This window comes from Lactuca sativa, chromosome 9, assembly GCF_002870075.4.
Source record: "Lactuca sativa cultivar Salinas chromosome 9, Lsat_Salinas_v11, whole genome shotgun sequence".
In the NCBI taxonomy this organism is placed as follows: domain Eukaryota; kingdom Viridiplantae; phylum Streptophyta; class Magnoliopsida; order Asterales; family Asteraceae; genus Lactuca; species Lactuca sativa.
In genome coordinates this window covers 188,317,723-188,345,702 of record NC_056631.2, presented here as the reverse complement: position 1 = coordinate 188,345,702, position 27,980 = coordinate 188,317,723, and the positions used below count along the sequence as shown (strand labels likewise).

Below are 27,980 nucleotides of genomic sequence, written 5' to 3'. Positions count from 1 at the left end.
TGTAAACAAAATATAAATCACGTGTTATGGAACACAAAATAGAAAGGAGAAAGACACGTAAAACTAACTGTACGACATTCAAGACGCAGGGGAACCATAACAATCAGCACGAATTCATGAATGCTGAATTACTGATAACTGATCATGGGGTTGTTCAATCAACAAATTCCCTCCACCACCGTGTCAACAACCACATTTCCCTGTTAGTTTCCTGATCTTGTTTTACCATTTTCCTATTCCAAGTTTGATTGATTGCCACTGAATGAATCTTCCCTATTGCGGATTTTTATCATGAACTGAATGAATAAGAGCTCAGCAACTTGTGTTCGTGTAATTCCCTTCTCTATTCTTTGAATCTCAACATTTTGAACTGTTTGATTAATTTTCAAATCGCATTAGTAACTTGCTCTTTAGTATCGTATCAGTATATAGCTTCAATTTAAGTTTGAAATGAAAATTAGGGCTATCCTACTATGAAATCAATGTATTCAAGTTTCTCTGCTTCACTCACATCGCCATTTACCTATTCCTCCGTTGTTTCTTACTTTCAGGTGTGTTTCATCTTAAATGGCGGCAATTCTGGACAATCTCAGCTTCTCAATCTCTTTTTCTCTTCAAAAACTTGATACTCATGAACTTAATTCCCCTAAAATCGAGAGGTTTCACAGGTTTCGTATTGAGATGCAGAAGAGAGAATCAAAATCCCCCATAAAAAGTGGCATCAATGGTAAACCTAACGGAAAGCCCCTAAACATGGATCGTATCCCAATAGCCATGGTTCCTATAACCGAAGCAATGAAAACGATGACTCAATCTGAAAAACGACCAGGAATTCTTACCAGATTAACACAGATTGTTAATAGAGAGACCACTTCAGCCATTGAAGTTAAAAAACCTTCAATCGAAGGATCAAACATCTTGCCATCAGATGAAACCTTTAGCTGGGCAAATGAGAATTACAATCCAGTTCAAAGAACATTAGATCTATGTTCATTCGTTATTTCCCTCCATCTTCGTCTTCTACTCAACAACTCAAAATGGTCATACCCTAGAGGCTTCACAGAAATCAAACAGGTTTAACGTCACAAAACTCACCTTTTAAACTTCAAAATCTCCTTTTATCAATCCACTCTTTGTATTCAGAAAACCAGAAGAAAAAAAACGGCATCATGGTTAAGAGAACGTGTATTGCAACTTGGTCCAACTTTTATAAAGATTGGACAATTATCATCAACAAGATCCGATCTATTTCCACATGAAATCATACACGAACTTGCTAAGTTACAGGTATAAAACTATAAATATAACTTCATCTCTTTTCATATCATATGATTCATATTCACATATTCTTTTTTTTTTTTTATGAAATGAAATCATACATTTCAGGACAGAGTTCCTGCCTTTTCATCAACAAAAGCAAAGTGTTTGATTGAGAGAGAATTAGGAGCTCCAGTTGATGAACTGTTCAAGGAGTTTGAAGATCAACCAATTGCAGCTGCTAGCCTAGGTCAGGTAAATTATGTTTCTATTACCTGTAATTTTAATATATGAGTTTTGATGAAAGTTTTTTTTTTTTTTTTTTTTTCTTAAGGTACATAGGGCTATACTGCATAATGGAGAGAGGGTAGTTGTGAAAGTTCAAAGACCTGGTCTCAAGAAGCTTTTTGAGATTGATTTAAGTGAGTATGCATCTTAAAGAAACTATTATGGTTTTGTGGTTTACATTTTACAATTTTGCCCTTTGTTCTTCCAGGAGTTTTGAAGCTAATTGCGGAGTTTTTTCATAGAAATGAAATTCTTTGTGGTCTGACAAAGGACTGGATGGGGATCTATGAAGAATGTGAAAAGTAAGCATCCAATTATGTCTTTTAAGTTATATAGAGAGTAAATTACATAAATGGTCCCTCTAGTTTGATGAAAATAGCAGGTTCAGTCCAATTTCGATTTTTCTTTCATGATGGACTTTGATCCTTCTCACTAATACCGTTGGGAATGAGGCATTAAGTCTTAGTAAAATGACCATTTTACCCTCGTTGATTTAGTTTATGTTTTTTGTTTTAAGTGTATAAGTAATAAGAATAATAGTTAAGTGAAATATATATATAACAGTTTAAAACGATAAAAGGAACCACAAGTATGATCCATGTAAGAAAAAGTAAAATTGGACTGAACCTGTTATTTTCACGAAACCACAGGGACCATTTCCGTAATTTACTATTTATTTGCAGGATTCTATACCAGGAGATTGATTATGTAAATGAAGCCAAAAATGCTGAAAGATTCCGTCGGGATTTTCGTAATATTAAGTGGGTCCGTGTGCCTGTATGTAAATATTCATAGTAAAATGACTATTTTACCCTTTATTGGTTTAGTTTTTGTTTGATGTTGTATCTTCACTTCATTCATATCTCATGTAGCAAGTTTTCTGGGATTATACTGCAATGAAGGTGCTTACATTGGAGTATGTTCCAGGTTTCAATCAGAACTCCATATAATATAATCACTTAGAAATACTTTTAGAAACAAAAAAATAATTTAATTCAAGTTTTACATTTTTTTTAAATATTGTTGTTATTAGAGATTATATAAATAAAAATAGTTTAATAGTTTATAATTATCCATTAAACATCAAAGAATGGAAAAATAAACACATCAGCCCAAACACTATGACAAATAAACATGATTTTTTTTTTTTTAATTCTGTCATAATACTCGATTGAACACTATCTTGTACATTTATAATTTCTTTCTACAGGAATTAAGATTAATAATTTAGATGCGATAGATAAAAAGGGTTACAATCGATCTAGAATTTCTTCACGTGCAATTGAAGCATACTTAATTCAGGTTTCAAGAATCTTACAATTTATTTTTATATATCTACATTTTCTTTTAAAAAAAATATCTATAATAATAATAATAATATACAGATATTAAAAACTGGTTTCTTTCATGCTGATCCTCATCCTGGAAATCTTGCAATTGATGTTGACGAATCATTAATCTATTACGATTTTGGGATGATGGGCGAGATTAAATCCTTAACAAGAGATAAAATATTTGATCTTTTTTATGCTGCTTATGAAAAAGATGAAAAAAAGGTACATATTTTTTTTAGGTTAATTACATAAAAGTCCCTATATATCGTTTTTTTACGAGTAAACCTAAATTTTATTTTATTTTTTCTAAAGAAACAGTTACATTTTCCATTTTTTTTTCAATTTGACCCGTACGCTAAACCATATTTTAGATTTGACCCGTACTCAACATTATTATTTTTTTCTAAAAAAAAACAGTTACATTTTAAAGATTATTTTTTAGAAAGAAGGTTTAATCCGGAAAGAACCTAATATTAGGGTCTTTTATATAATCAACCCTTTTTTTAATAGAAAATTTTAATCTTTTCTATGTTATTGACACTTAAATATCAATAATCATGAAGATTACGAACAGTTTAATAAGTCTTGGAGCGATTCAACCTACTGGAGACATGTTAGCAGTATGTAATTTTTATTTTTCAATTAAAAATGTTTTCATCATCTTAAATAAAACCACTAACCATTTAATTATAGGTGAGGAGATCTGTGAAGTATTTTATGGAAAATTCGATAAATCAAATGCCAAATAAGCACACGAATTTGGCTGCAATAAGTGACGTAAGCACTTTATAAAAAAAATTTGGCAATATATGATATGATCGATGAAAATGTTGTTATTACTTTTGTAGGATTTATTTGCTATAGCAACAGATCAACCTTTTAGATTTCCAGCCACCTTCATCTTTGTAATGAGGGCATTTTCAACCCTTGAAGGTTGAATCTTTAACCAATTTATACCCCTTTTTATAAACTAAAGTCGCCATAATTATGTAACTTTCAGGGATTGGTTATACACTTGATCCAAAATTTTCTTTCATCAAGATTGCTGCACCTTATGCACAGGTTATTTAAGATTATCTTAATTCTTAACTCTTATTTCTAGACCTATTTTTTTTTTTTTTTTATAATGAAGACGAGGGCATTAACGTCTTTTTGCCAAATTAAATACAGGAATTGTTGTACCTCAAACAAACACAACACACTGGAACACAACTTCTCCAAGAAATACAAAAACAAGCAGATAATGTAACACATTATTTACACCATTTGTTTTTATTAATAATTAATTCCACACTAAACTTACCTTTTATTTTTATAAATTTGGAACAAATTTATAAATTTATCGAATATAACAAACGCTTTCAGGCAAGATCATACACCATGTCAATGCCTTACAGAGTCCAACACATTGAAGACTTCATCAAACAAATTGAAACAGGAGACATTAAACTTCATGTCAGAGTCCTAGAGGTAATTTTACCATTTTACCCCTCTTCACATGAAATCCATAAAATTTAATCTTTTTTTCTTATTTAAATATATCAGTCTGAAAGAGCAGCTCAAAAGACAAGAATATTGCAAATTGCAACCATGTATACAGCTATCTGGTGTATGCTTATTAATCTTGGTGTCATATTAACCATTCATGGCAACTTATTTTTAGCAAATGGATTATTTATTAGTTCAGGTGTTGTTTCATTATCAGATTTTCTATTATTTTTTCAGTTTTTATTTTTTCAATTTAGTTACTGAAAATCTTTTATTCATTTTTCTACATGCAGGTTTTCTTCTAGTGTTATTTCTTATGTCTATGCAAAGGGTAAAAATGCTTGATGATTTCAAAAAGATGGTTTGACCATTGTTTACAGAATTTTTAAAAAAAAAAATTAAAAAAAAAATAATAATAATCTTCGTTTTATGTATAAGTACATTGCTATTTTTACCTACATCTGCTCAAAGCTTTTAATGCCCCGAAGTTTGTTTGACCTGAATAGAGTCAAATAGTCAACAAAAAAAAAAGTCAAACCAAACGGTTTATTTTAATTTAATGTTTTCTATTAACATTACAAAAGAAAGAGGAATGTAATGTCTTACCTCAAGTTCCAAAGCTTTTTCATTTACAAAACTACCCCTTTCTCCGTTTCCCTTTCTGGGGTTCTTGATCTTTGAAAGTCGAAACAGAAAGTCAACACAAAGAAACCCTTTTTAGTCATTTTATCACATTCCCATTTGGCTTCTTTCGGGTTCTTGATCTTTAGAAGTCAACAAGTCAAAACGGGAAGATAACACGAAACCCTTTTTGGTCATTTCACGACTCAACTCCTTAGCTTTCTCCAAATCCCCAATATTGTAACAACACTCCACAAGAAGATTATAAAGAAAGCTATTTACCAAAACACCCTTCTCCACCATTTCATTTAACAACCCACACGCGGTATCTAAATCTTTAAACTTGCATGAACCAATAATCATTGTACCATATGTGACATCATTCGGAATCAAACTTTTTTCCTTAATTTCATCAAACAAATCTTTGGCTCTCTCTTTATCACCAATCTTGAAAAAACCCTTCAATAAAACATTGTAAGTATGAATACTTGAAGAAAACCCGGTACCTTCTAGAAGCTTCCAAGCTTCTAGAACTTTTCCTTTCTTACACAAATTCAATACAATCGAGTTGCATAATGAGACATCAAGAACAAAACCTTTGTTCTTAAACTCAACCAAAACCCTAGAAACCGCTTCTAATTTTCCATATTTTATAAGTCCATCAAGAAAGATTTTATACGTATAAATGTCCGAAAAAACCTTTTTAGAAAGCATACATCTAAAAATCGAAAACGTGTCGATTAAATCACCATTTTTGCAATTTTCCTCCATTAAAACTTTATAAATTTCAATATTTGGGACTAACCCACGACCTATCATCGTGTAGAAATACTTATTAGCAATCTTTAATTCACTTAAATTGCAATACCCTTTAATAAAAGCTCCAAAAATACATGCATTTGGCTCTAAACCATTCTCAATCATTTCATCCATTAAAGATCTTGCTTCCACCATTTTCTTTTCTCTACAAAGACTCCCAATAACACTCGCGTAACAAAACACATTCGGTTTTTTCCCTTCTTCCTTCATCGCCTCAAAAACCCTAATCGTATTTTCATAATCATTTTCTTTCGATACATAACTTAAAAGAACCTCGTACACCATGTCATCAATTTCAAGATTCTTCGCATCTTTCAAAAGCGTGTATGCCTTTTCAAGATCCCGAATGTGACACAATCCAATAATCAAAACCCCGTAAATTCTCGCATTTGGTTCCAAATCTACCCTTTTCATCTCCTCAAAAACCCTAAAAGCATCAACCATTTGTCTCTCTTTACAATACCCTTCAATCAACAAACTAAAAGTTCTAAAATCCGGTTTCGCGCCCATTTTATTCATCTCGTTCACTATTTCATCTGCTTTTTCCATCATATGCCCCTTGCATAAACCGTGAAGAATTGTATTATAAACAACCAAATTTGGGCCCACACAACTACCAATCATCTTATCTTTAACCCTCAATGCAGAGTCCACGTCACCATTTGACATAAACCCATTGACCAAAGCATTGTACATCACAAAATTCGGATCTAAACCCATGTCACTCATCTCTTTCAATATCATTTTTGCATCTTCAAATCTCTTCATTCTGCAATATCCATGGAGTAACGTATTATATATGAACACATTAGGTACTAATCCCTTATGAATCATATTTTTCTTGATTTCAATCGCTTCATTAATCCTCCCGGATTTACATAAACCATGAATGATCACGTTATATGTGACTAAACTAGGGTTGCACCCTTTCTCCCCCATTTCAAGAAAAACCTTTTTTGCATCCTCAACATTTCCCACCATACAATGAGCTTTGATCATGTTAGTATACACATAAACATCTAAAGAACCGATTTTTTTCAATACAACTTCACAAACTTTCCAGAAAAGTTCTAGCTTCTTGACATTAATCAAGTCTTTTAGAAACGAACTGAAAAACAGAGGACTAGGGACAAAATTGTCATTTCGTAATAGGATCTCACCAGCTTCATCTAGTAAACCCTTTACCCTAAACCTATCAACAATCACTTCAAAAACCTTGGGATTTAAATTAGAATGAGAATCGAATTTCTCATTATAACAACTTACCAAAGAATCCCAAATTGAGATCGGAGATAAACCCGTCGTGATCATTGCGTCAATTACAAGACTAACGCATCCATACAAGTTAGAGTTGCATAAAGCAATGGCGAAAAGCGTCATCGTTTTGGAATTTGATTGAATGCCCGCCTGGTTTTCTCGAAGTAGAAGTTGGATGACGTGTGGGTTTAGTTTTCCGGGCACGTGTGAAACAGGTAGAGTGGATTCCCAGTTGTCTGATTGAAGAATGGATTTGATTTCAGTGAGTAAGCGATGATTCTGCTTGGTGGAAGTGGAAATGAGTGTAGAAGATGAAGATATGGATCTTTTGATGGCATTTTGATGAACACTCGACGAATATTTGGGGTTTTTCAGAAGGATTTTCCGCATTATGGTTGTGTATATATGAACTGATGATTACTGGTTGGGTGAATTGAAAGCGATAGCGTTCAATCGTAAGCTGAATAGAAAAAGCTTACAGATTCCCATGGTCTTTAGCACTGAGTGAATGGAAAATTGACATTGAATTAGGGCAATTGTTCATGGAGATTTGCGGGTGTTGGGAACGACGGCGGAAGTGCTGCAATGTCACTCATTGAGACTGAGTTTCCGGTTAACTTTGGGCTTGGCCCATGGGCTAACGGTGCTATTTCTATAAACATAGTTTTTAGAAACTTGTGTTTTACATATTTTTCTAGAGGATTAAATACAAAGTTCTAATTTATTGTTTCAATATGTAATTTGATTATATAAACTATTTATTTTATCATAGTTTTTTTTATATAATTCGTCATTTTTTATGATATTTTTTTAATTTATCATTTCTATTTGTTTTCTAATACTTATTATATATTCATCATGTTATATTTTTCGAACTAACGTCATACAAGCCCTAGTAATTGTTGTCAGTTTAGATTAATTAAGTTTTTGTCCTTATATTATCAAATATTTGTAGAAATGGTCCTATTTAACTGGAAAATTATAGAAATGGTCTGTGTATCATAAAAATAGAGAAATGACCTTGTGTAATAAGGAATTTACATAAATAGTCATTACCTAATAACAAGTTATAGATGTTTCACAAAATTATAAAAATGGTCTATTGGTTTCAGTCTTTAACATTTTTGTTAGGAATATATAGATATATAGATGTAAGATTTAAGCTCAAAATCTTTTCAGTATGGTGAAGAGGTGAACAACTCATACACATTATGTTATAATTTATAATAATATTTTGTTATTATGTAGTTATAAAAGGAAAATATAAAAAAGGCAGCTTGAAATTAGTTGGCCATTTACAAGATCCATGAAATCCAACAAAAAGTTTTGTAGGAAACACTTTAAAAGGAATTGAAGTTTTTATATTCATGGATAACTTTAAAGAGCTATTTAATTGTATTTTACTTTTTTATCTTCTGTATAATTACTTATTGATAACTTGATCGTATTTTCTTTGTCTTGTTTTTCTTTTTGTCATCGTTAAGTGTTAACATATATTCTAAAATTTTAAATTAATAATTCATTTTCTCTCTATTATATATCAAATCAAATATTTTAAACAAAACAATAAAAGCAATATATAATCACAAAGTTGGCGAAATTTTAATAAAAGTAAATAGCGTTATACAAATTATAGCATGTTGAATTATTTTATTAATTGAAATTTTATAATAGTTATTGTTGAAACTAAATAGATGTATTAAAAAGGATACTTCAAGATGCTCCGACTTGAAGTATACGGTTGGTGAACAATGATACTCCAACCATCATTAGGTTCATTAATAAAGTAGTTTAAGACATTGTGTGTACCACTATACCTAATCAATTAATTTGTTTTACTATTATATCATATATAGTTGTTAAAAGTCGACAACCTGCAAACTTTATTTCATGCATGTAAGTATATAATACGCTTGTATTTGTGTGAGTATTAATGTATTATGAGCGTGTTCATTATGTATGTATGTACACATAACATTTTGATTTCAGAATTTTGGGTCAAGATTATATTTTGGGATGGTTTGAGAAGGTTTCTTTTATTATGGTGATTAATTGTTAGATCATTGAGGATGAAATCAAAGTGGGTTGATAATAAATCCGGATAACCATGTAGTTCATTTTCATTAAAGTGTATTTGACCTTATGTCTTGCAAAAGACAAATAATTCCACAGGATCATCCAAAACTACACTTTTTTTGAACGATAATCAAATACATTATCTATTATTAGGATTATTATTAGAATGTTATTTAAAAGATACCCAAAATAATATATATATATATATATATATATATATATATATATATATATATATATATATATATATATATATATATATATTCATACGATAACCCTCTAATTAGTTCATACCCGAAGTATTATATATATATATATATATATATATATATATATATATATATATATATATATAATACTTCAACTAATTAGAGGGTTATTGTATGAATATAGGTATTCAAATGAATTCATCTTCGCTCTCATTTGTAATATTATCCAATTGTTGTTCCAGGTGAGCTATATTAACTCTTTTATTATGTTGGCTATGTTATTAGGGTTAGAGTTCTTGACCCAAACCTTTTGGGGGAAAATGGTCAATGATTAGTCAACCATGAGAAGCCTCTTTGAGGAAATTCATTTGTGCCAACGAATCACAAAACAAAGTGATAAGTTTTTTATATTACAATGTTTGGGAAGCATGATTATGTGATTATATGATTATGTTTTATGTATTAGTTAATGTGTATGTGATTATGTGATTATATGATTATGTTTTATGTATTAGTTAATGTGTGCATATGATCAATATAATGGGAGAGTATTGTGTATATTCACTAAGTATTTCACTTACAGTTGTTTATTAATCTTTTTTAGGACCCTCCAATGTAGACAGACGAAAGAACCTGACGTGATTGCAGTCGACATTCGCATTCTCGCGGTTTTTGGTTATATTATTATAAAGATATCTTGATAAGTAATATGTGATTATGACTTCCGCATTTTTGTTATGAAACATTTTTAGTAAATTTGATAACGTGTTTTGAAATTTTTAATAAAAATGATGTTTTAATATTTTTGGTATCAACAATACTCTCTTTTACAAACGAATTTTATAGTTAAAGTTTAAAAGTTACGGTTTAAAATATAATCTCTTCCAAGGGGTTCGTTTTTACTAATTGATTTAAATATCGAAGGTAATTATTTCCTATATTAATTATTATAAACAGAAAAATTAGATAAATTCAGATGACAGGGAGACAAAAAGATGTCATGTATAGGGGTGGGGGTGGGGTGGGATATACCTCTTTTTATCTCACCTCACACTGCTGAAATGATATTGGAAGTCTCCGACTGCTAGCTCACTAAAATTTCCGCGCTAACACAACATAAAATCATCCAATCGATACTTGGATTACTATAACGACCCAAATTTCACGTCCAAAAATTTTGTTTTTAAATCAATATTTTAGAAAACATTTGTAAATAAAACATTGTCTGATCAAACCATTTCATAACATACATCGTGTATGAAAACCGAAATATGAAAGCAATCAAATATCATAGTACAAAATCCCAGAATGACTCATGGTGCGAAAAACAATGTGCGTGTATGATGTGTCGCTACCGCGCCAACTCCTTCCCCTTCGCTGAAGAGGTGCCTGAAAACAAAACTATAAACCGTAAGCACGAAGCTTAGTGAGTTCCCCCACCGTACCACATTCCAAATAACAACACAACATACATATATTGTTAGGCATATCTGGGTGCCCGACCTACCCCTTCGGTCCTCTCGACCGGATACTGACTAGCATATCTGGGTGCTGGTCTCCCCTTCGATCCTCTCGACCGGATGCTGACTAGCATACCTAGGTGCTGGTCTCCCCTTCGGTCCTCTCAAACGGATGCTGGGGACTATTTCACCCCCTACCACTACCACATAACATGTATCACATAATCTATCTAGCATGGTTGGGCATGACTGCCCCTTCGGTCCTATCGACCGATAATCTGGGGACTATATCCCTTACTGTCACTAGCACATAGCATCATATCATACTAGCACATAAACATAACTCGGGTAGTAGCAACCCTAGATGAATATCACAGAGACAATCATCTAATCATACAAATCCTACTAGTGGGTCGGCATTGTGGCCTTAGACCCACTGCTACTGGAAGGCAACTCACCTCGAAAAGTAGCTGCTGAAAGTCTGCTTGCTAAGCACCTGACTGCTGAATCGGTAATCCTCCAGCTATAAATCATAAACATAGATTAGCCACTCATAAACACCCTTAGGTCAGATGACTGACCCACCCCTGGTCCAAGGTCAACTCCTTGGTCAAAGTCAACTTCCAGTTGACTGGACTCGCCGAGTCCTTCTCCTACTAACCCGGTCCTACTCAACAAGTCCCTCTTCCCACTCACTGAGTCACCCTTAACTCACTACTTGGGACGATAGAACCGACTCGCGATCCGACTCGCCGAGTCCACACAAGCAGATCTCTTACTCGCTTCCAAATCCTCACCAGAGCATCCTTTATGAGGATTTGGGTTTCTGGGACTATTGCTACACGTTAAATTGCTAATTCCGCGTGTAGATATGACTCGCCGAGTTTGAAGAACAACTCATCGAGTTCCAGGCAATCTTCATAGGACTCGCCGAGTTGTTCATCCAACTCGTCGAGTCTAAGACCATCTTCATAGAACTCGCCGAGTTCCACTTTGGGACTCGCCGAGTCTCTTCGACCCACTTCCCATACAGACCAATTCTGAGACATGCAACGCTTCCAAACCATAGATCTATGTCCCTAGGGCATGCTTATCACGTAAAGTTGCAAACTTTACGTACATGCATGGCCCTATGAGCTCCAAAAGGCAATTTCATGCTCTTTGTGAGGTCGTACACTCAATAAGGACCTTAATCATTTCAACCACAGAGACTTTACACTTCTAAGATGTCCATAAGGTCTAGATCTGAAGTCCTTTCGGATCATAGAGCACAAACACATGGAGTTTGGTGTTTTAGGGCTTGAAATCCACCAATTAGGGACAAAAGGGGGATCTAATGAAATAGTGATCAAGGTAGGAACTTTTCTACCTTAATGGAAGCCTCTTGCAGGGTAGATGTCGGATCTACTTCTCCTCCTTGCACTCTTCCACCTCCTTCTTCTTCTCTTAAGCTTCAAATTTCCTTCACAAGGCCAAAATCACTCACAAGGACAAAAAGGGACTAGGGTTTCGCTCTACAGCTCTTCTGGAAGTGTTAGGGACAAGGGAGGCCGAGTTAGAGTGTTTAAATAAGGTGCAAACACCTGGGTTAGGGTTTTTGCCCAAACAGGGCCTACTCGCCGAGTCCGGGAACCGACTCGCCGAGTCCGAGGCTCGGACCCCGCGTCTCATCCCGCTTCTACTCGGCGAGTTGGTCCTTTAACTCGCCGAGTCCAAGGCAAATTACATTAATTAAGAAATATTAAATACAAGGAATACGTACAAGGAACCAGTTGCTACAAATCTCCCCCACTTATTTTAGACTTCATCCTCGAAGTCTGCTGCTCGATCCTGAAACAGCTCGGGGTAGTGCTCCATCATCTCTTCCACCGGCTCCCAAGTCCACTTCGATCCCTTCCGGTGTTGCCATTGCACCTTCACGAGTTCCACCGTCTTGTTCCTTAGATCCTTTGACTTCCTGTCGAGGATTGCCACAGGCCGCTCGATGTAATTCAGGCTATCATCGACCTGAATATCCTCCAAAGGCACCACTGCCGAGTCGTCCACCAAACACTTCTGCAACTGAGAGACGTGGAAAGTGTTGTGGATCTGGTTGAGTTCGGCTGGTAGATCCAACCTATACGCCACCTTGCCCACCCGGGCTATTACCCTGAATGGCCCGATGTACCTTGGGCCCAACTTGCCTCGTTTTCTGAATTGGATGACGCCTTTCCATGGCGACACCTTCAGAAGAACCATATCCCCGACTTGGAATTCCAAGTCTGAACGGCGCTTGTCGGCATAACTTTTCTGTCGACTCTGTGCAGTCTGAATCTTACTCCGAACTTCTTGAATCTTCTTGGTCGTCTTAAGCAACACTTCGGTGCTCCCCATGACCCTCTGGCCAACCTCACCCCAACAGATTGGGGTCCGACACCTCCTTTCGTACAACATTTCGAAGGGAGGTCGATCAATACTCGCGTGGTAGCTGTTGTTGTACGAGAACTCAGCTAGAGGAAGATAGGTATCCCAGCTACCACCGAAGTCTAGCACGCATGCCCGCAACATATCCTCAAGAGTCTGGATGGTCCACTCACTCTAACCATCTGTCTGCAGGTGAAAGTTGGTGCTAAAATGCAGACGAGTGCCCAACTCGTCATGAAATTTCTTCCAAAACCTGGAAGTAAAATGCACATCCCTATCTAAAATCACGGATACTGGTGATGGGTTTTGAGCATTCTAACACTTCCTAAGTGTACATGCAACCGTAATAACCTTGGATCTATGTTTGTCTAATAATCATGCAAAGTTGTTTTCCAAGGTTATGAATCTATCTAGCATACATGGGGTACAATTTTCTTTGTATAAAAGATAGAACTACATACCTTGTTGTTGAAAGTGTTCCTTGAAACCTTGTGAGCCTAGCACCTCAAGTGTGATGCCTCAAATGCTTCACTCAACACCAAATGCAAAGAATAAACTTGAGAGAATACTCTAACACATGCAAAATCGGTCAAGCCCTCTAGTTTTTTAGTGTAACCAATTTTGGGGAGAGTTACATTGCTTATATAGTGTGTTGTATTAGGTAAACCCTAATGTTCCATGACTCTTCATTTCTTGTTCCATGGGTTAACTCCATGGAGTATCCATGGAGCATCCTATGGGTGGAACCCAACTTGATAATCCATGGAGCCTCTTAGCCCACTATATAAGATATGGAAGATTTACATAATCTACCCATATATTTAATTAGTTATCTTTTGATCACTTAATTAATTCTAAATTAATTCTTGATCAAAACTAATTAAACAATATTATTAATATATTAGAACTTATAATATATTAATAAATCATATGTGTTATTTCTCTCATTTAGTTTATCCAATTACATGGTGCCATGCAACCCAAATGGACCATGCCGGGTCGGGTCAAGTACTTACCAGAAATAGTTATGGACTTAGACACCTTATCCAACAGTCTCCCACTTTGAGAAGTCTAATAACTATAACTGCAATATTTCAGGAACCGATCGGCAATTGTAGCTCTTTCAAGGTCTCTCGGAACTGAGAAGATGTTGATACGCCATTTAAGATAAGGGATCATATAATCCTCTGTTCTAGATATCATCCGGACAAATACATGGAACAATGTCTTACTTATTGTCCAGCAGTTTGTTTCCCGATTTCCGATTTGTTTGACAAAGAACTTAATTGAACACATCAACTTAGTTTTGACCGGGCCCGATACATAGGTCAAAACAAAATCATCGAGGGGCCCAGATATCAGCTTCTAATCCAAGAAGGAACAGATAAACTTCGACTCATATGTTTGTTCTGCTACTAGTTGAATTATACATAAGAGCACGTTTTATAACATCGAGTTACCAATGTGTTTTCGTACAATCAATGCATAATCAATTCATAGGCAACAAATCATATCTCTAGGTTTGAAGACTTATATGATATTACCGTCTCACGATCACTCGAGATAAATTCCATGAAGTGATTCCAGTGAGTGTGGGTTGAGTCCAATGCTCAGAACTTATGAGCACTCATGATTGTTGTAGCCATGTCCAACACCTTAGACCTCTGCAACCAATCATGACAGTCTTGATTCATACCTACTTCCGACATATGACCGACTGTGGAGGTTCGAATAATATGATATACCAAACATAATTATTTTGGAAGTCAAAACATGCAAAAGAAATATAGTAAACGATTGACAAGTGATAGCAACACTTTACTCATAAATAACAACTTTTATTCATCATCAAATGTCAATTACACTTTACAAATTTCATAATTTATCTAACTACTAAAACTTATATCATCCTTCAGCCCTATGCTCCGAGCATGCTGGAGATGCTTAACCCTACTCAGTCCCTTCGTGAGGAGATCTGCTGGGTTCTCATCCGATGATACCCTCTTTGCCACGAGGATTCCTTCTTCTATGCGATTTCTGATAAAATGATATTTTCTATCGATGTGTCTAGATCTACCATGATCCCTTGGTTCCTTGGCTAAGACAACATCACTTTCAATATCACAGAAAATTTCCATGGGCTCCTTTATATCTGGTACTACTCCAAGGTCTCCTATGAAGTTCTTCAGCCATATAGCCTCCTTTGCTGCCTCGCTCACTACTATATACTCTGATTCACAAGTGGAATCAGCCACTGTCTCCTGCTTGGAACTCTTCCAAGTGATTGCTCCTCCGTTTAGGGTAAAGACCCAGCCCGACTGAGAGCGGAAATTATCCCTATCAGTCTGGAAGCCAACATCACAATACCCTACAACTCTCAAGTCATCACTCCCACCGAGGGTAAGGACCCAGTCCTTAGTCCTCCGTAAGTACTTGAGAATATTCTTTACCGCAGTCCAGTGAGCCTTTCCAGGGTTCCCCTGATACCTGCTAACCATGCTCAAGGCAAAGGCTACATCAGGTCGAGTACAAGTCATAGCATACATGATCGAGCCTACTGCCGAAGCATAAGGCACTCGACTCATTTCTGCTATCTCAGCCTCAGTACTAGGGCTTTGTGTCTTACTCAATCTAACGTTACTCTGGATGGGTAACTCTCCTTTCTTGGAGTTCTGCATGCTGAATCTCTTCGACACCTTGTCCAAGTAGGTACTTTGACGAAGTCCAATTAGTCTTCTACTCAGGTCTCTCAAAATCCTTATCCCTAGAATATAGGTAGCTTCTCCTAGGTCCTTCATAGAGAAACACTTCCCAAGCCAGGACTTAACTTCCTGCAGAGTTGGGATGTCATTTCCTATGAGTAGTATGTCATCCACATACAATACCAAAAAGCTAACTATACTCCCACTAGCCTTGACATACACACAAGATTCATCTTCACTCCTAGAAAAGCCAAATTCCTTGACTTTCTCATCAAAGCAAAGATTCCATCTGCGGGGTGCTTTCTTTAATCCATAAATGGATTTCTCAAGCTTACACACTCTATTAGGTTACTCGCTACTGACAAAACCTTCTGGTTGACTCATGTAAACATCTTCAGTCATCTTCCCATTAAGGAAAGCGGTTTTGACATCCATTTGCCATATTTCATAGTCATGAAATGCACCTATGGCTAACATAACCCTAATAGACTTAATCTTGGATACTGGAGAAAAGGTCTCATCATAATCCACTCCAGGAGTTTGAGAAAAGTGATGGGTTATGAGCAAAACATCATTCCAATGGTGTACATGCAAACCCTAATAGCTTTTGGATCTAGTTTGTCTAATAAACATGCAATTGAATATCCAAAGCTATAAACCCTAGATCTAGCATACAATTAATCATATTAACATAAGATTGGGGTTTAGATCTTACCTTGATTGTTATGTAGCAATAACAATCTCAAATCCTCCTTGTAATGGCTTTAGAAAGCTTAGAGTCACAAGTGTCACTCCTCTAATGGCTCACAAACACCAAGAGCAAGAGGATGAAGAATGATAAGAGAGGAGGCACCCAAAAACGTGTAGAAACCCTAAGGAAACTCTTCACCACGTTTTTGGTGCCCTATGGGTCCTTAAATAGTGAGGCTATTAGGGCTATCTAACAAGGAATCCCTAATTTGACTGCTTAGGCCCTAAGCAACCCATGGACTCCCTCCTTAGAGGCCTTGGACGATTTCTAATGGGTTTCCCCATAGAATTCGTCCACTCCATCCTCTCTGGAGTCCATTAGCCCAATATTTAACTATCACACAATTGACAGTTCTAGTCCCCTTTATTTAATTAATGACTTTTAGCCAAAAAATCAATTCTTATTAATTATTGACTAATATTAATTAAATAATATGATTTCTCCTTTAATATATTATTCTCATAATATATTAATAAATCATAATTACTCCTCTCCATAATTCATCCTATCAAGTTGCTTTGATAAAGGCAACCCAAAAGGACCATGCACCATCGGGTGAAGTACATACCAAAAATAGTTATGGACTTAGACACTAATCCAACAGTCTCCCACTTGGATAAGTCTAATAACTATTCTGCGTATGACTTCAGATCCTGATCTGCAATCGTAGCTTTCAAAAACCGTTGTCGACTCTGATCCTATCAGAAGCGTGTCCTTTAGAAAAGGGATAAGATATTCCTCCATTCTAGATATCGTGTAGACTGAGACATGGATTTAAATCATTCTCTCTGTCTATGTGTTGTTTCCCGATTTCCGATTTATGATGACTGACAACAGACTACAATTGAACACATCAAATTAGTCCCGGCTTGGCCAAGCGCTTAAGTGCCATCACTAAATCATCGAGGGCCCCACAGATATCGCTTTTATGCCACTTTGGATAAAAGGAACGGATAAACTTTGATTCAATGCTTGCTTGCACTCACTCACCAAATCACACACAACAATATGTTTTATGACACCAAGTTACTGGTGTGTTTACATATTATCAATGTGTAACCAACTCGCAAGATACAACTCACACATCTCGGTTTCAAGAATATAAGATGTTATCGTCTCACCAATCACTCGTGATAAAATCCATGAAGTGATCAAAGTGAGCGTGGGTTTAATCCAATGCTCAAATCATATTCATAAGCACTCATGAACATTGCAGCAAACATTTGCTTATGTCTAATACACTTTAGACAATCTACACACCAATTCACGACAGTCTTCATTCATACCTACTTCCAACATATGAACAACTGTGGTCCGTTCGAATAATTTGATTGTTCTAAACCAATTTAATTATTCAGGAAGTCAAAACATGCAAAGTGAAACACAAGAATAATACTAATCCCATATGGCCCCAAACTCTGGGTATAAATAAAACATTTTATTTAATCACCATATTGATTACTCATTATTTGTTGTTTCGGGTAATCAACTTCTTACTTGAATTATTAATACACTTGTCCCATGCTCTCAGCATGCACATATGTTTACCTACGGTCCTTACTTTGTGAAATAGATCAAATAAATACATTTCCAATCATACTCATTTCACAACTTCCAATCCTTATCATAAGTATAAGAATATCAAATTCTTGTTACTTATGCTAGATTCTAACATTCTATGCAATGATTCTTTCTTAAAGTCATAGCTCAAAATCATCAAGACTTGGCCAATCTCTATCAGAAACAATTCTATAGATATGATGTCTTTCACTCAAAGTACATTCCTTTGAACATCCTTCTTGCATAAAAGTTTCTAATCTAGACATATATTCTCAATATCCATCTCCCAACATGGAAACATTTCCATATTTGCCATATGAAAATTCATTCTTAATAGAGTCTTATCTATTCATAATAATGTCGATATGATCCATCCAATACCATACTTCCAACTACTCACAAGCGACCAATCCTCAGCGAACTTTGGATCGTCCTTTGATAGTTGTTTAATTATCTTAGTCAAAACCGATTCTTGTCCTTTTTCCCTCTTAATGTGCTAGACATTTGGAAAATTTTAGAATGGTCAAATATAATAGCACTGGCAATCAATCCTATACCTGAAGCGTATGGGACACGATGCACAATATCTTACATAAAGATATGATACTTTATCAATTTGCTGCCATAATATTTTATGTGTCTCGTTCTTACAATTCGAACTATGAAGAGGGATACCGTAATCATAATCGAAAATTAAGAACACACTATGTATCCTTTGACTAAATTTATCAAAATTTCTCAATCTAAGCTTTAGATATTGAAACAAAGTACAATATACTCTCCCTTAATTATAGCACTTGCAATCAATCCTATACCCGAAGCATATGGGACACGATGCATAATGTCTTACATAAAGATACGATACTTTATCAATCTTCTGCCATAATATTTAATGTGTCACGTTCTCACAATTCGAACTATGAAGAGGGATGCCATAATCATAATCGAAATTTTGAGAACGCACTATGTATCCTTGACTAAATTTATTAACATTCCACAACCTAAGCCTTTAGATTTGAAATGAAGCATAATATTCTCTCCCTTAATTATAGCAAAACAACTTTTCAACCCTTACGACTTGCAATACTTGCCTTAATAATCATACAAGCACAACATTTATGTTCCCACTATCATGATGATTATTATCATATAAGCATAACACTTTTCCTCCCACTAGCTTTGACATGTATTCAGAAATAAGCTGAACTTTCAGATTTCTAATAGCAGATGCCTTGATAAGCCTTTATCTAAGCTTCTTAAACTTATACACCTTTTCCTAAGATAGTTCATATGTGTGTCTAAACAATTCAGACTAATTGCCAAATCTCACAATTCAAATCATGGAAAGGGATACCGTAACCATAATCAAATTCGAGAATCCAATTTTTACAATCACTATCTTCTTAACCTCTCTCTTAGTGAAAGTATTTCCTCACAGTCATCTTCATGAAGGAGGGAATCTTATGACACTTAGATTTTAATGGTGTATGTGTTCCTATCCATGTGAATTTGTCAAAACCAAGATTTGCGACAAATCCAAACTCGTATGGACCGAACTCTTAATCTTGATTTCTTGCCTTATGGTAACAGGAGTGCCCACCATGTCTTCCAAGCAGTTAAGCAACTCATCCTTTCCTATCAATGTACTTTTCATTGATCAAGGTGCTTGCCTTTTATGCGTTCAAATGAGAACTCATAGAACTCACATGCATAATTAACTCAATTGGAACGGCACAGAAACAAGATAGTGTCAACACGATAGGTTGTGAACCTCAAGTCGTGTGCTAGTGATGATCGATAAGGTTTATTCTTGATTTGTTCTTGAAACCTTTCAAGACCATTAAGACTCTCACTGACTCCTTGACATATAAGATTCTCTTGTCAATAAACATTTCTCGACAAACAAATATTCAAGAGTTAGTGTAGCTTTTATCAAGAGAAAGCACTTCATAAAATTGGTCCTAGTTGGTCTTTGTCTTATCCAAGACATCACAACTTTCCACATTTGATGAATGTTATAAACCTTCTTAAGACTTGTCACTCAATGTCACAATCTTAACTCTAAGACTTGTTTTGGAACGAAGTATGATTGACCTTTTTGATTTAACCATCTCTTCCATTCTTGATTCCTATTCTCAGACATACAATTGTACTAAGACTCACTTAGAGGATCAATTGAAATATGGTTCTTAATCATTAAGACATATCATAAAACATAATAAAAGGTACTCTCCCTTCTTCTTAGAATAGAGACACTTTTATCTTTCTGCCTACTTGATTCTTCTTATTCGTTCTGCTATTGATTTAAACTCTTTCAATCAATTCAGAATTACACTTAATCTTATAAGTATAATCATATTTACTAAACCTTTAGTAAATCATGATGAATATATTTTTTACTCTTGTGGTGGACTTGATCAACACACAACTTTGTGTACCCGATCTCCTAGTCCTTCACTTGACACTTTGTCAACGAATTAGTCTAATTTCCAAATATGAAATTTCTCATTCATCATGCAACCAAGTTGTATGATTCCAAGTTTCTGTCCAATTGAAACTTGGGCGATGAGAAACTCTCCCTATTTGGTAAATTCTTTACATTTCCACAAATAACATAATCCATTATTGCTAATAACAGAAACATTCAAACATCAACTTTTCATACACGCCATTGCAAGGATAAAAAAATAATATAAAATCAAAATTTATATTATTGCTGAAAATTTTGTCCTTACAATTCAATTCAATTGAAAAACTATGTTAATACATATTTCTTAGCAATCTATTCTAAATCCAAGTAGTATCTCAAAAATCTAATCTTCAAGCAATGTGATCAAAATCCATTTCTTCACGATTAGATTCCACTCACTCCTTCCCTTAAGCTTCCTTTCGATCCTTCAAAACATCAAAATGCAATCTTATCACATCATGTACTAAGAATCTAGAATAGAAACTTAAAAGAGTTAGTTAATGGATTTTACCTAAAGTAGAGTCATACGTTTTGACTCTCCCATCTCTTAGATCTCTTAGGTAAATAGGGCAGCTTCGTCTCCAATGCCCATTCTCTTGGCAATAGAAGCAAATGGACTCATTTGGAATGGCACAAGGAACTATCTCAGAATCTACCTTTTCTGGATCTCCAATGTCACCATTTTCAATGTCCATTGAAATTTGGGAGTTTGATTCACCAGACAAATTTGCCCGACCAGCTCACCAAATCATTGCTGATTCAGCAGCTATAAGCAAATAGGTCAAATCAATGAGGGTCACGTCATGATCCATCATATAGTACTCTCTAACGAATTCACTATATGATTCAGGAAGTGACCGAAGAACCCAGTCAACAGCTAGCTCCTTAAAGATAATGGATCCCAACATTCTTAACCTATCAATGTGTGACTTCATCTCTAAGACGTGTACACACATAGGTTTCCCATGTTTACTTGCCAAAAGGGCTTGAGTGAGCTTGAACTTTTCAAGCCTTCGAACTTGTGGGTTAGGGAGAATAATTGGAGGAGGTGGAGGAAGTGAAGCATGATCTCTTGTTCCCCGATCGAATCGTGGAATATCATCTTCATGTGGAAAGCTTGTTCCATGGGATATGGGAAGACCATAGTTGTCACACTTTGACATATACAAAATGGAAGAAAAATTCAAGTTAGTTGATTGATTGAGTCCTTAATAAATCACCCAAATGAGATATTAAGGCTAGGACCCAACACAATACTCTACAACTTGGGAGAGGGATGTCGTAACCCAAATTGCAGAACATTTGAAGGTAAGTGAATGACGATTCACTAATTTCCACCATGAAAAACGAAAAAGAAATTTAAGTTTTGAATCTATTGAAAATTCCTAGATCTTTTGAGATTCATTGAACTTTTCAATGGCATGTTTAAATCTCGATATGCCCCTTGATTTGTGACTGGGATGCCGAGGATCACAAAACAGGGTGTGAATAACCATGCAAATTTACATGGTGCCCTCAATGTTACAATCACCTATTCGATGTGCCGGTTAACCACACACGCTCCACCGAACTATGACAAACAATGAGTCACCCTTTGCTACCTTTGCTTAGAACCATTTAGTGTGCCGGTTAACCACACACGCTCCACTAACGTCTTCGCAAGGGCACAAAGTGTAATTTCATGGAATTTCATCAATTCACTTTTGCCTAAAGTAACTAAGATTGGGAATTTTGTAAAAGCATTTAGTTACTTTTGTATTTCATTATACTTATAATGGAAGGTTTTTGTCATATCCTACCCGTTCGGCTAACGACCCTCCACTAGTCAAGAGTGCGGTGGGTAAGAGTGGATACCCATTCAATCGCCATTTTATAGGCAATTTCCTTAAACACCCCTTATAGACCAGCTTCGTGAATGAGGCCTACTAACGGTAAGACTGACTGTTTACTCATACATATATAATACTAGACTTTTAATGTTATATATAGTATAGGGTGTATTTTACACTTTTAAAATACTAGGTATTCTAATTTAATAAATTATACTTTTAATTTAATTAAATATAAAACAAAACTTTATGGTTTTATTAAATCTCTTTTAATTATACACCTTAATTAATTAATAAAACTATAAGGGTGCGATTTGAACTTTTCAAAACAATAATAGGGTTTTAGAATTTAACATTTCAAAATTAAACTTTTAATCAACTTTTAAATTCCAAAACTTGAGGGCAAGTTTTGAAACATTTCAAAACATTAGGGTTTAACTTATTTAAATTTCAAAACCAAAACTTTTAAGTTCAAATTTAAACTATAAAACCTAAAGGGATTAATTTGAAACTTTTCCAAACTTTGTCAAGAATATTCTAGATCACAAAATTCAAATAAGGCAATTAACAATTAATTGGTGGTTATCTAATTTGACCTAGTCCAAATTCTTACAAGATAATTCATCAAATAACTCAAATAATTAAACATTATCGTATAAGGTAACAAATATTTGATTAATTGGTAATTATCTTCTATTTTGGTAAGGATATTCACCCAAAATCAATAAAAAAATCGGATTTTATTCATCAAAAACGTTTTTGGTAATAATCCTAAGCCAAAATAGCACAAAATCCCGATTTTCCCTCTTTCTGACCAGCTACATCAAACAAACAACCATGTCTTTGATACAACTGATGGGTTATGAGCAAAACATCATTCCAATGGTGTACATGCAAACCCTAATAGCTTTTGGATCTAGTTTGTCTAATGAACATGCAATTGAATATCCAAAGCTATAAACCCTAGATCTAGCATACAATTAATCATATTAACATAAGATTGGGGTTTACATCTTACCTTGATTGTTATGTAGCAATAACAATCTCAAATCCTCCTTGTAATGGCTTTAGAAAGCTTAGAGTCACAAGTGTCACTCCTCTAATGGCTCACAAACACCAAGAGCAAGAGGATGAAGAATGATAAGAGAGGAGGCACCCAAAATGTGTAGAAACCCTAAGGAAACTCTTCACCACGTTTTTAGTGCCCTAGGGGTCCTTAAATAGTGAGGCTATTAGGGCTATCTAACAAGGAATCCCTAATTTGACTGCTTAGGCCCTAAGCAACCCATGGACTCCCTCCTTAGAGGCCTTGGACGATTTCTAATGGGTTTCCCCATAGAATTCGTCCACTCCATCCTCTCTGGAGTCCATTAGCCCAATATTTAACTATCACACAATCGACAGTTCTAGTCCCCTTTATTTAATTAATGTCTTTTAGCCAAAAAATCAATTCTTATTAATTATTGACTAATATTAATTAAATAATATGATTTCTCCTTTAATATATTATTCTCATAATATATTAATAAATCATAATTACTCCTCTCCATAATTCATCCTATCAAGTTGCTTTGATGAAGGCAACCCAAAAGGACCATGCACCATCGAGTGAAGTACATACCAAAAATAGTTATGGACTTAGACACTAATCCAACAAGAAGCCCTTTGCAACCAGTCGAGCCTTATAAGTGTGTACATTACCATCCATGTCGGTCTTCTTCTTGAAGATCCATTTGCACCCTACAGTCTTACGACCTGGTACATTTTCAACCAAGTTCCACACTTGATTGTCATACATGGATTGTATCTCACTATCCATCGCCTCTTTCCATTCAGCAGACTCAGGGCCTGCCATGGCTTCCGCGTAACTGTTAGGTTCATCCAGACCTAGTAGTGTCTTATCACTAATAAGTGTCTCACCTTCCGTAGTAATATGGAAACCATAGTAATGCTCAGGTGCATTCCTAACTGAACGCCTCAGAGGTATAGACTCGTCAATTGGCTCAACAGGAGTTTCCTCCTCAAGTTGAGGGATAGAGTTTGAAGTTCCTTCACCACTTGACTCTTGAAGTTCTTCAAGGTCAATTTGCCTCCCACTGTCTCCTTGGCTTATAAAATCTCTCTCTCGAAAAACTCCTCTTCTTACTACAAAGACCACATTATCACTAGGTCTGTAGAAGAGGTAACCAAAGGATCTTTGTGGGTAGCCGATGAAAATACACCTCTTACTTCGGGGTTCTAGCTTATCATGAGACTCGCGCCTCACAAACGCCTCGCAACCCCAAATCTTGATGTGGCCTAGTTTGGGTACTTTACCAGTCCACATCTCATGAGGAGTTTTGGCAACTTTCTTTATAGGGACTAGATTAGGATATGGGTGGCAGTCTCTAAGGCATACCCCCAGAATGAGATTGGTAGCGAAGCTCGACTCATCATGGAACAAACCATATCCAACAAGGTTCGATTATGCCTCTCAGCTACACCATTCAACTATGGTGTCCTGGGAGGTGTCAATTGTGAGACAATCCCACATTCCCTAAGATAGTCGAGGAACTCTGAACTAAGATACTCACCACCTCGATCGGATCGAAGCATCTTAATGTTCCTGCCCAACTGATTCTCGACTTCCTGTTTAAATTCCTTAAACCTTTCGAAAGTATATGACTTATGCTTCATTAAGTAGACATACCCATATCTACTATAATAATCAATAAAAGTCAAATAATAATGATTAGCATCCCTTGTGGTATGTTTGAAGGGTCCACACACATCTGTGTGTACAAGATCCAACAAACCTTCACCCCTCTCACAAGAACCTGTGAAGGGTGACTTTGTCATTTTTCCAAGTAAGCATGATTCGCAACTATCATCTGACCTTAGGTCAAATGACTCCAAGACTCCATCCTTTTGGAGTTGGCCTATGCGTTTTTGCTTATATGTCCAAGACGACAATGCCATAATGATGCTTTATCCAAGTTATTATTATTAAGAGAATCAATACACAAAATATTATTTCCTAAGTTATCAACCACAGATACAGTTTCATACACACCATCACAGGTAATGCTTTAAAATAAATAATATTATCAAAGAAAGCATTAATCGAACCAACTTCATTATCAAATGAAAAGGTAAAACCTTGTTTATACAATGCATGAAAGTAAATAATATTTCTTGCCATTTCTGGCGAATAACAACATTTATTCAAATCTAAACTAAACCCACTACTTAGCAATAAAGTATAAACTCCAATCTTGGTGACAGGTGAAGCTTTCCTGTTTCCCATGATCAAGTTTATTCTTCCTTGCTCCACATTCTCACTTCTTCTTAGTCCCTGCACATCAGAACAGATATGAATACCACAACCGGTATCAAGGACCTATGAGTTAGAATGGGGTGAGTTATTAGATATGAATACTTGCATGGTTGGGTTTGACTTTCCCATCCTTCACATCTTGCTGGTACTTTGGGCAGTTTCGCTTCCAATGTGCCTTTTCATGGCAATAGAAGCATTCAGCCTCTTTTGGGTCAAAAGAAGGAGTGATGAAACCTTTCTTGGTTCCACTTGAAGAAGAGCCTTCAAGGGTCCTAGCCTTGGTACCCTTCGAAGAACTCTTTCTCTTCTTTCCTTGTCCTTTCCCGATTGCCAAGACAGGGGTGGAGTTGGTAGGAGTAGGAGTAGTAACAACCACCTTACCCTTAAGACCACTTTCCGCGGTCTTTAAGAGTCCTTGAAGTTTGTTGAGAGTGACCTCTTCCTTGTTCATGTGGTATGTCATGCGGAATTGATCATAACATGAAGGTAAGGAGTGCAAAATGATATCTATTGCAAGCTCCTCGGGGAAGTTCACATTAAGCTTCAGCAAACGGTCCATAAATCTTTGCATTTTCTGCATGTGGCCCGTGATGGGTTCACCATCCTTCATTCAGGTTGTTATCATGGAGGAGATGATTTCATACCTCTATTGTCTTGCACTTTGATGGTATCTTTCCATCAAATCTTGGTGCATTTCAAAAGGGTAGAAGTCCTCGTAGGACTTTTGGAGGTCGGCTGTCATAGTGGCCATCATGATGCATGCCACCTTGGTGGCATCCCTTTCATGTGCCCTAAAGTCAGCGATCTCTTGAGGAGTAGCAACTGTCTCATCAATCTCCTTAAGCTCCTTATCGAGGACATATTCTTTGTCCTCGTAGCGGGTAATCATTCGAATGTTTCTGATCCATTCATTAAAGTTGGATCCATCAAAAGTGACTTTCCCACACAAGTTCATTAGAGGAAAGGAGCCATTAGGATTAGAACCAAAAGCAACAGGGTTTGCAGACATCTGAAAAGGAGAAAAGTTTAGTTTAGAAATAGAGATAGTCCTTAATAAAACACCCAAGTGTAGTATTAAGGCTAGGACCCAATCACAATATATTATACTTAGAAGAGGTATGCCGTAATCTAAGTAATAACATATTTGAAAGGTAGGTGAATGACAATTCACCAATTTCCACCAAAGACGAAATATTAAAAAAATTTAATTTGGTTCTTAGAAACTCCTAGATTCTTTTGAGATTCATTGAACTTTTCAAAGGCATGTTTCAATCTCGAGTGTGCCCTCCAAGTTTTGTGACTGGGATGCCGAGGATCACAAAACGAGGTGTGAAGTAACCATGAAAATCACTTGGTACCCTTAATGTATTACCTCTCAATCGACGTGCCGGTTAACCACACACGCTCCATCGATACTATGATAAACATTAAGTCACCCTTTACCTACCTTGTTAAGTTCAAGTTAGTGTGCCGGTTAACCACACACACTCCACTAACGACTTAGACAAAGTGTAAAGTGTAATTTCATGGATTAACATCTTATTCACATTTTTCCTAAAGTAACTAAGATTGGAAATTTAATAAAAGCATTTAGTTACTTTAATATATTCATCATACTTTTAATGAGAATTTATAAATCCTTGTCCTACCCGTTCGGCTAACGACCATCCACCAGTCAAGCAAGCGGTGGGTGAGAGTGAACACCCATTAAGTTGCCATTTTATAGGCAACAACCTTATACCCACCTTATAGACTGGCTTCGTGAATGAGGCGTACTAGCGGTAATACGACTTTGATCTTATACATATACATATATATATATATATATATATATATATATATATATATATATATATATATATATTATTAACTTATAATATTATAAGTATAAAGGTTGAATTTTAACTTTTAAAATTCTAAGGGTTGGAATTAAAGTTTTTAATATGACTTTACTTGTTCCAAAACTTGAGGGCAAGTTTTGTAAACTTTCAAAACTTTTCATTTCTTGTAACTTATGAGTTAATTAGAGTATTAAAAATGAAGACTCTTCATTTTTATAACCCATGTGTTCTTTTAATGGTTTTTAAAACAAAGTGACTTTTGGTTTTCCATAACTTGAGGACAAGTTATGGACTCCATT

At 35.5% G+C, this 27,980-nt stretch overlaps 2 protein-coding genes across 2 annotated transcripts; one reads left to right on the top strand and one right to left on the bottom strand.

The window, feature by feature from the left end:
- The first annotated feature begins 30 nt into the window (after positions 1-30).
- Positions 31-4,734, top strand: LOC111889740 (protein ACTIVITY OF BC1 COMPLEX KINASE 7, chloroplastic). Its single transcript, XM_042897934.2, is given in 18 exon segments — positions 31-330; positions 552-1,074; positions 1,144-1,287; positions 1,387-1,512; positions 1,592-1,679; positions 1,754-1,847; positions 2,229-2,322; positions 2,418-2,472; positions 2,756-2,847; positions 2,931-3,101; positions 3,443-3,499; positions 3,573-3,666; positions 3,669-3,812; positions 3,880-3,941; positions 4,050-4,124; positions 4,245-4,349; positions 4,425-4,566; positions 4,661-4,734. Coding segments are annotated over 17 exon segments (2,124 nt in total). The 5' UTR covers positions 31-330; positions 552-567.
- On the bottom strand, positions 4,691-7,675 carry LOC111889739 (pentatricopeptide repeat-containing protein At5g61990, mitochondrial). Its single transcript, XM_023885893.3, has 2 exons — positions 4,974-7,675; positions 4,691-4,865 (listed from the first exon to the last, which is right to left on the bottom strand). Exon 1 carries the CDS (start codon positions 7,452-7,454, stop codon positions 5,097-5,099), a length of 2,358 nt encoding a protein of 785 aa, XP_023741661.1. The 5' UTR covers positions 7,455-7,675; the 3' UTR covers positions 4,691-4,865; positions 4,974-5,096.
- Positions 7,676-27,980: the final 20,305 nt, after the last annotated feature.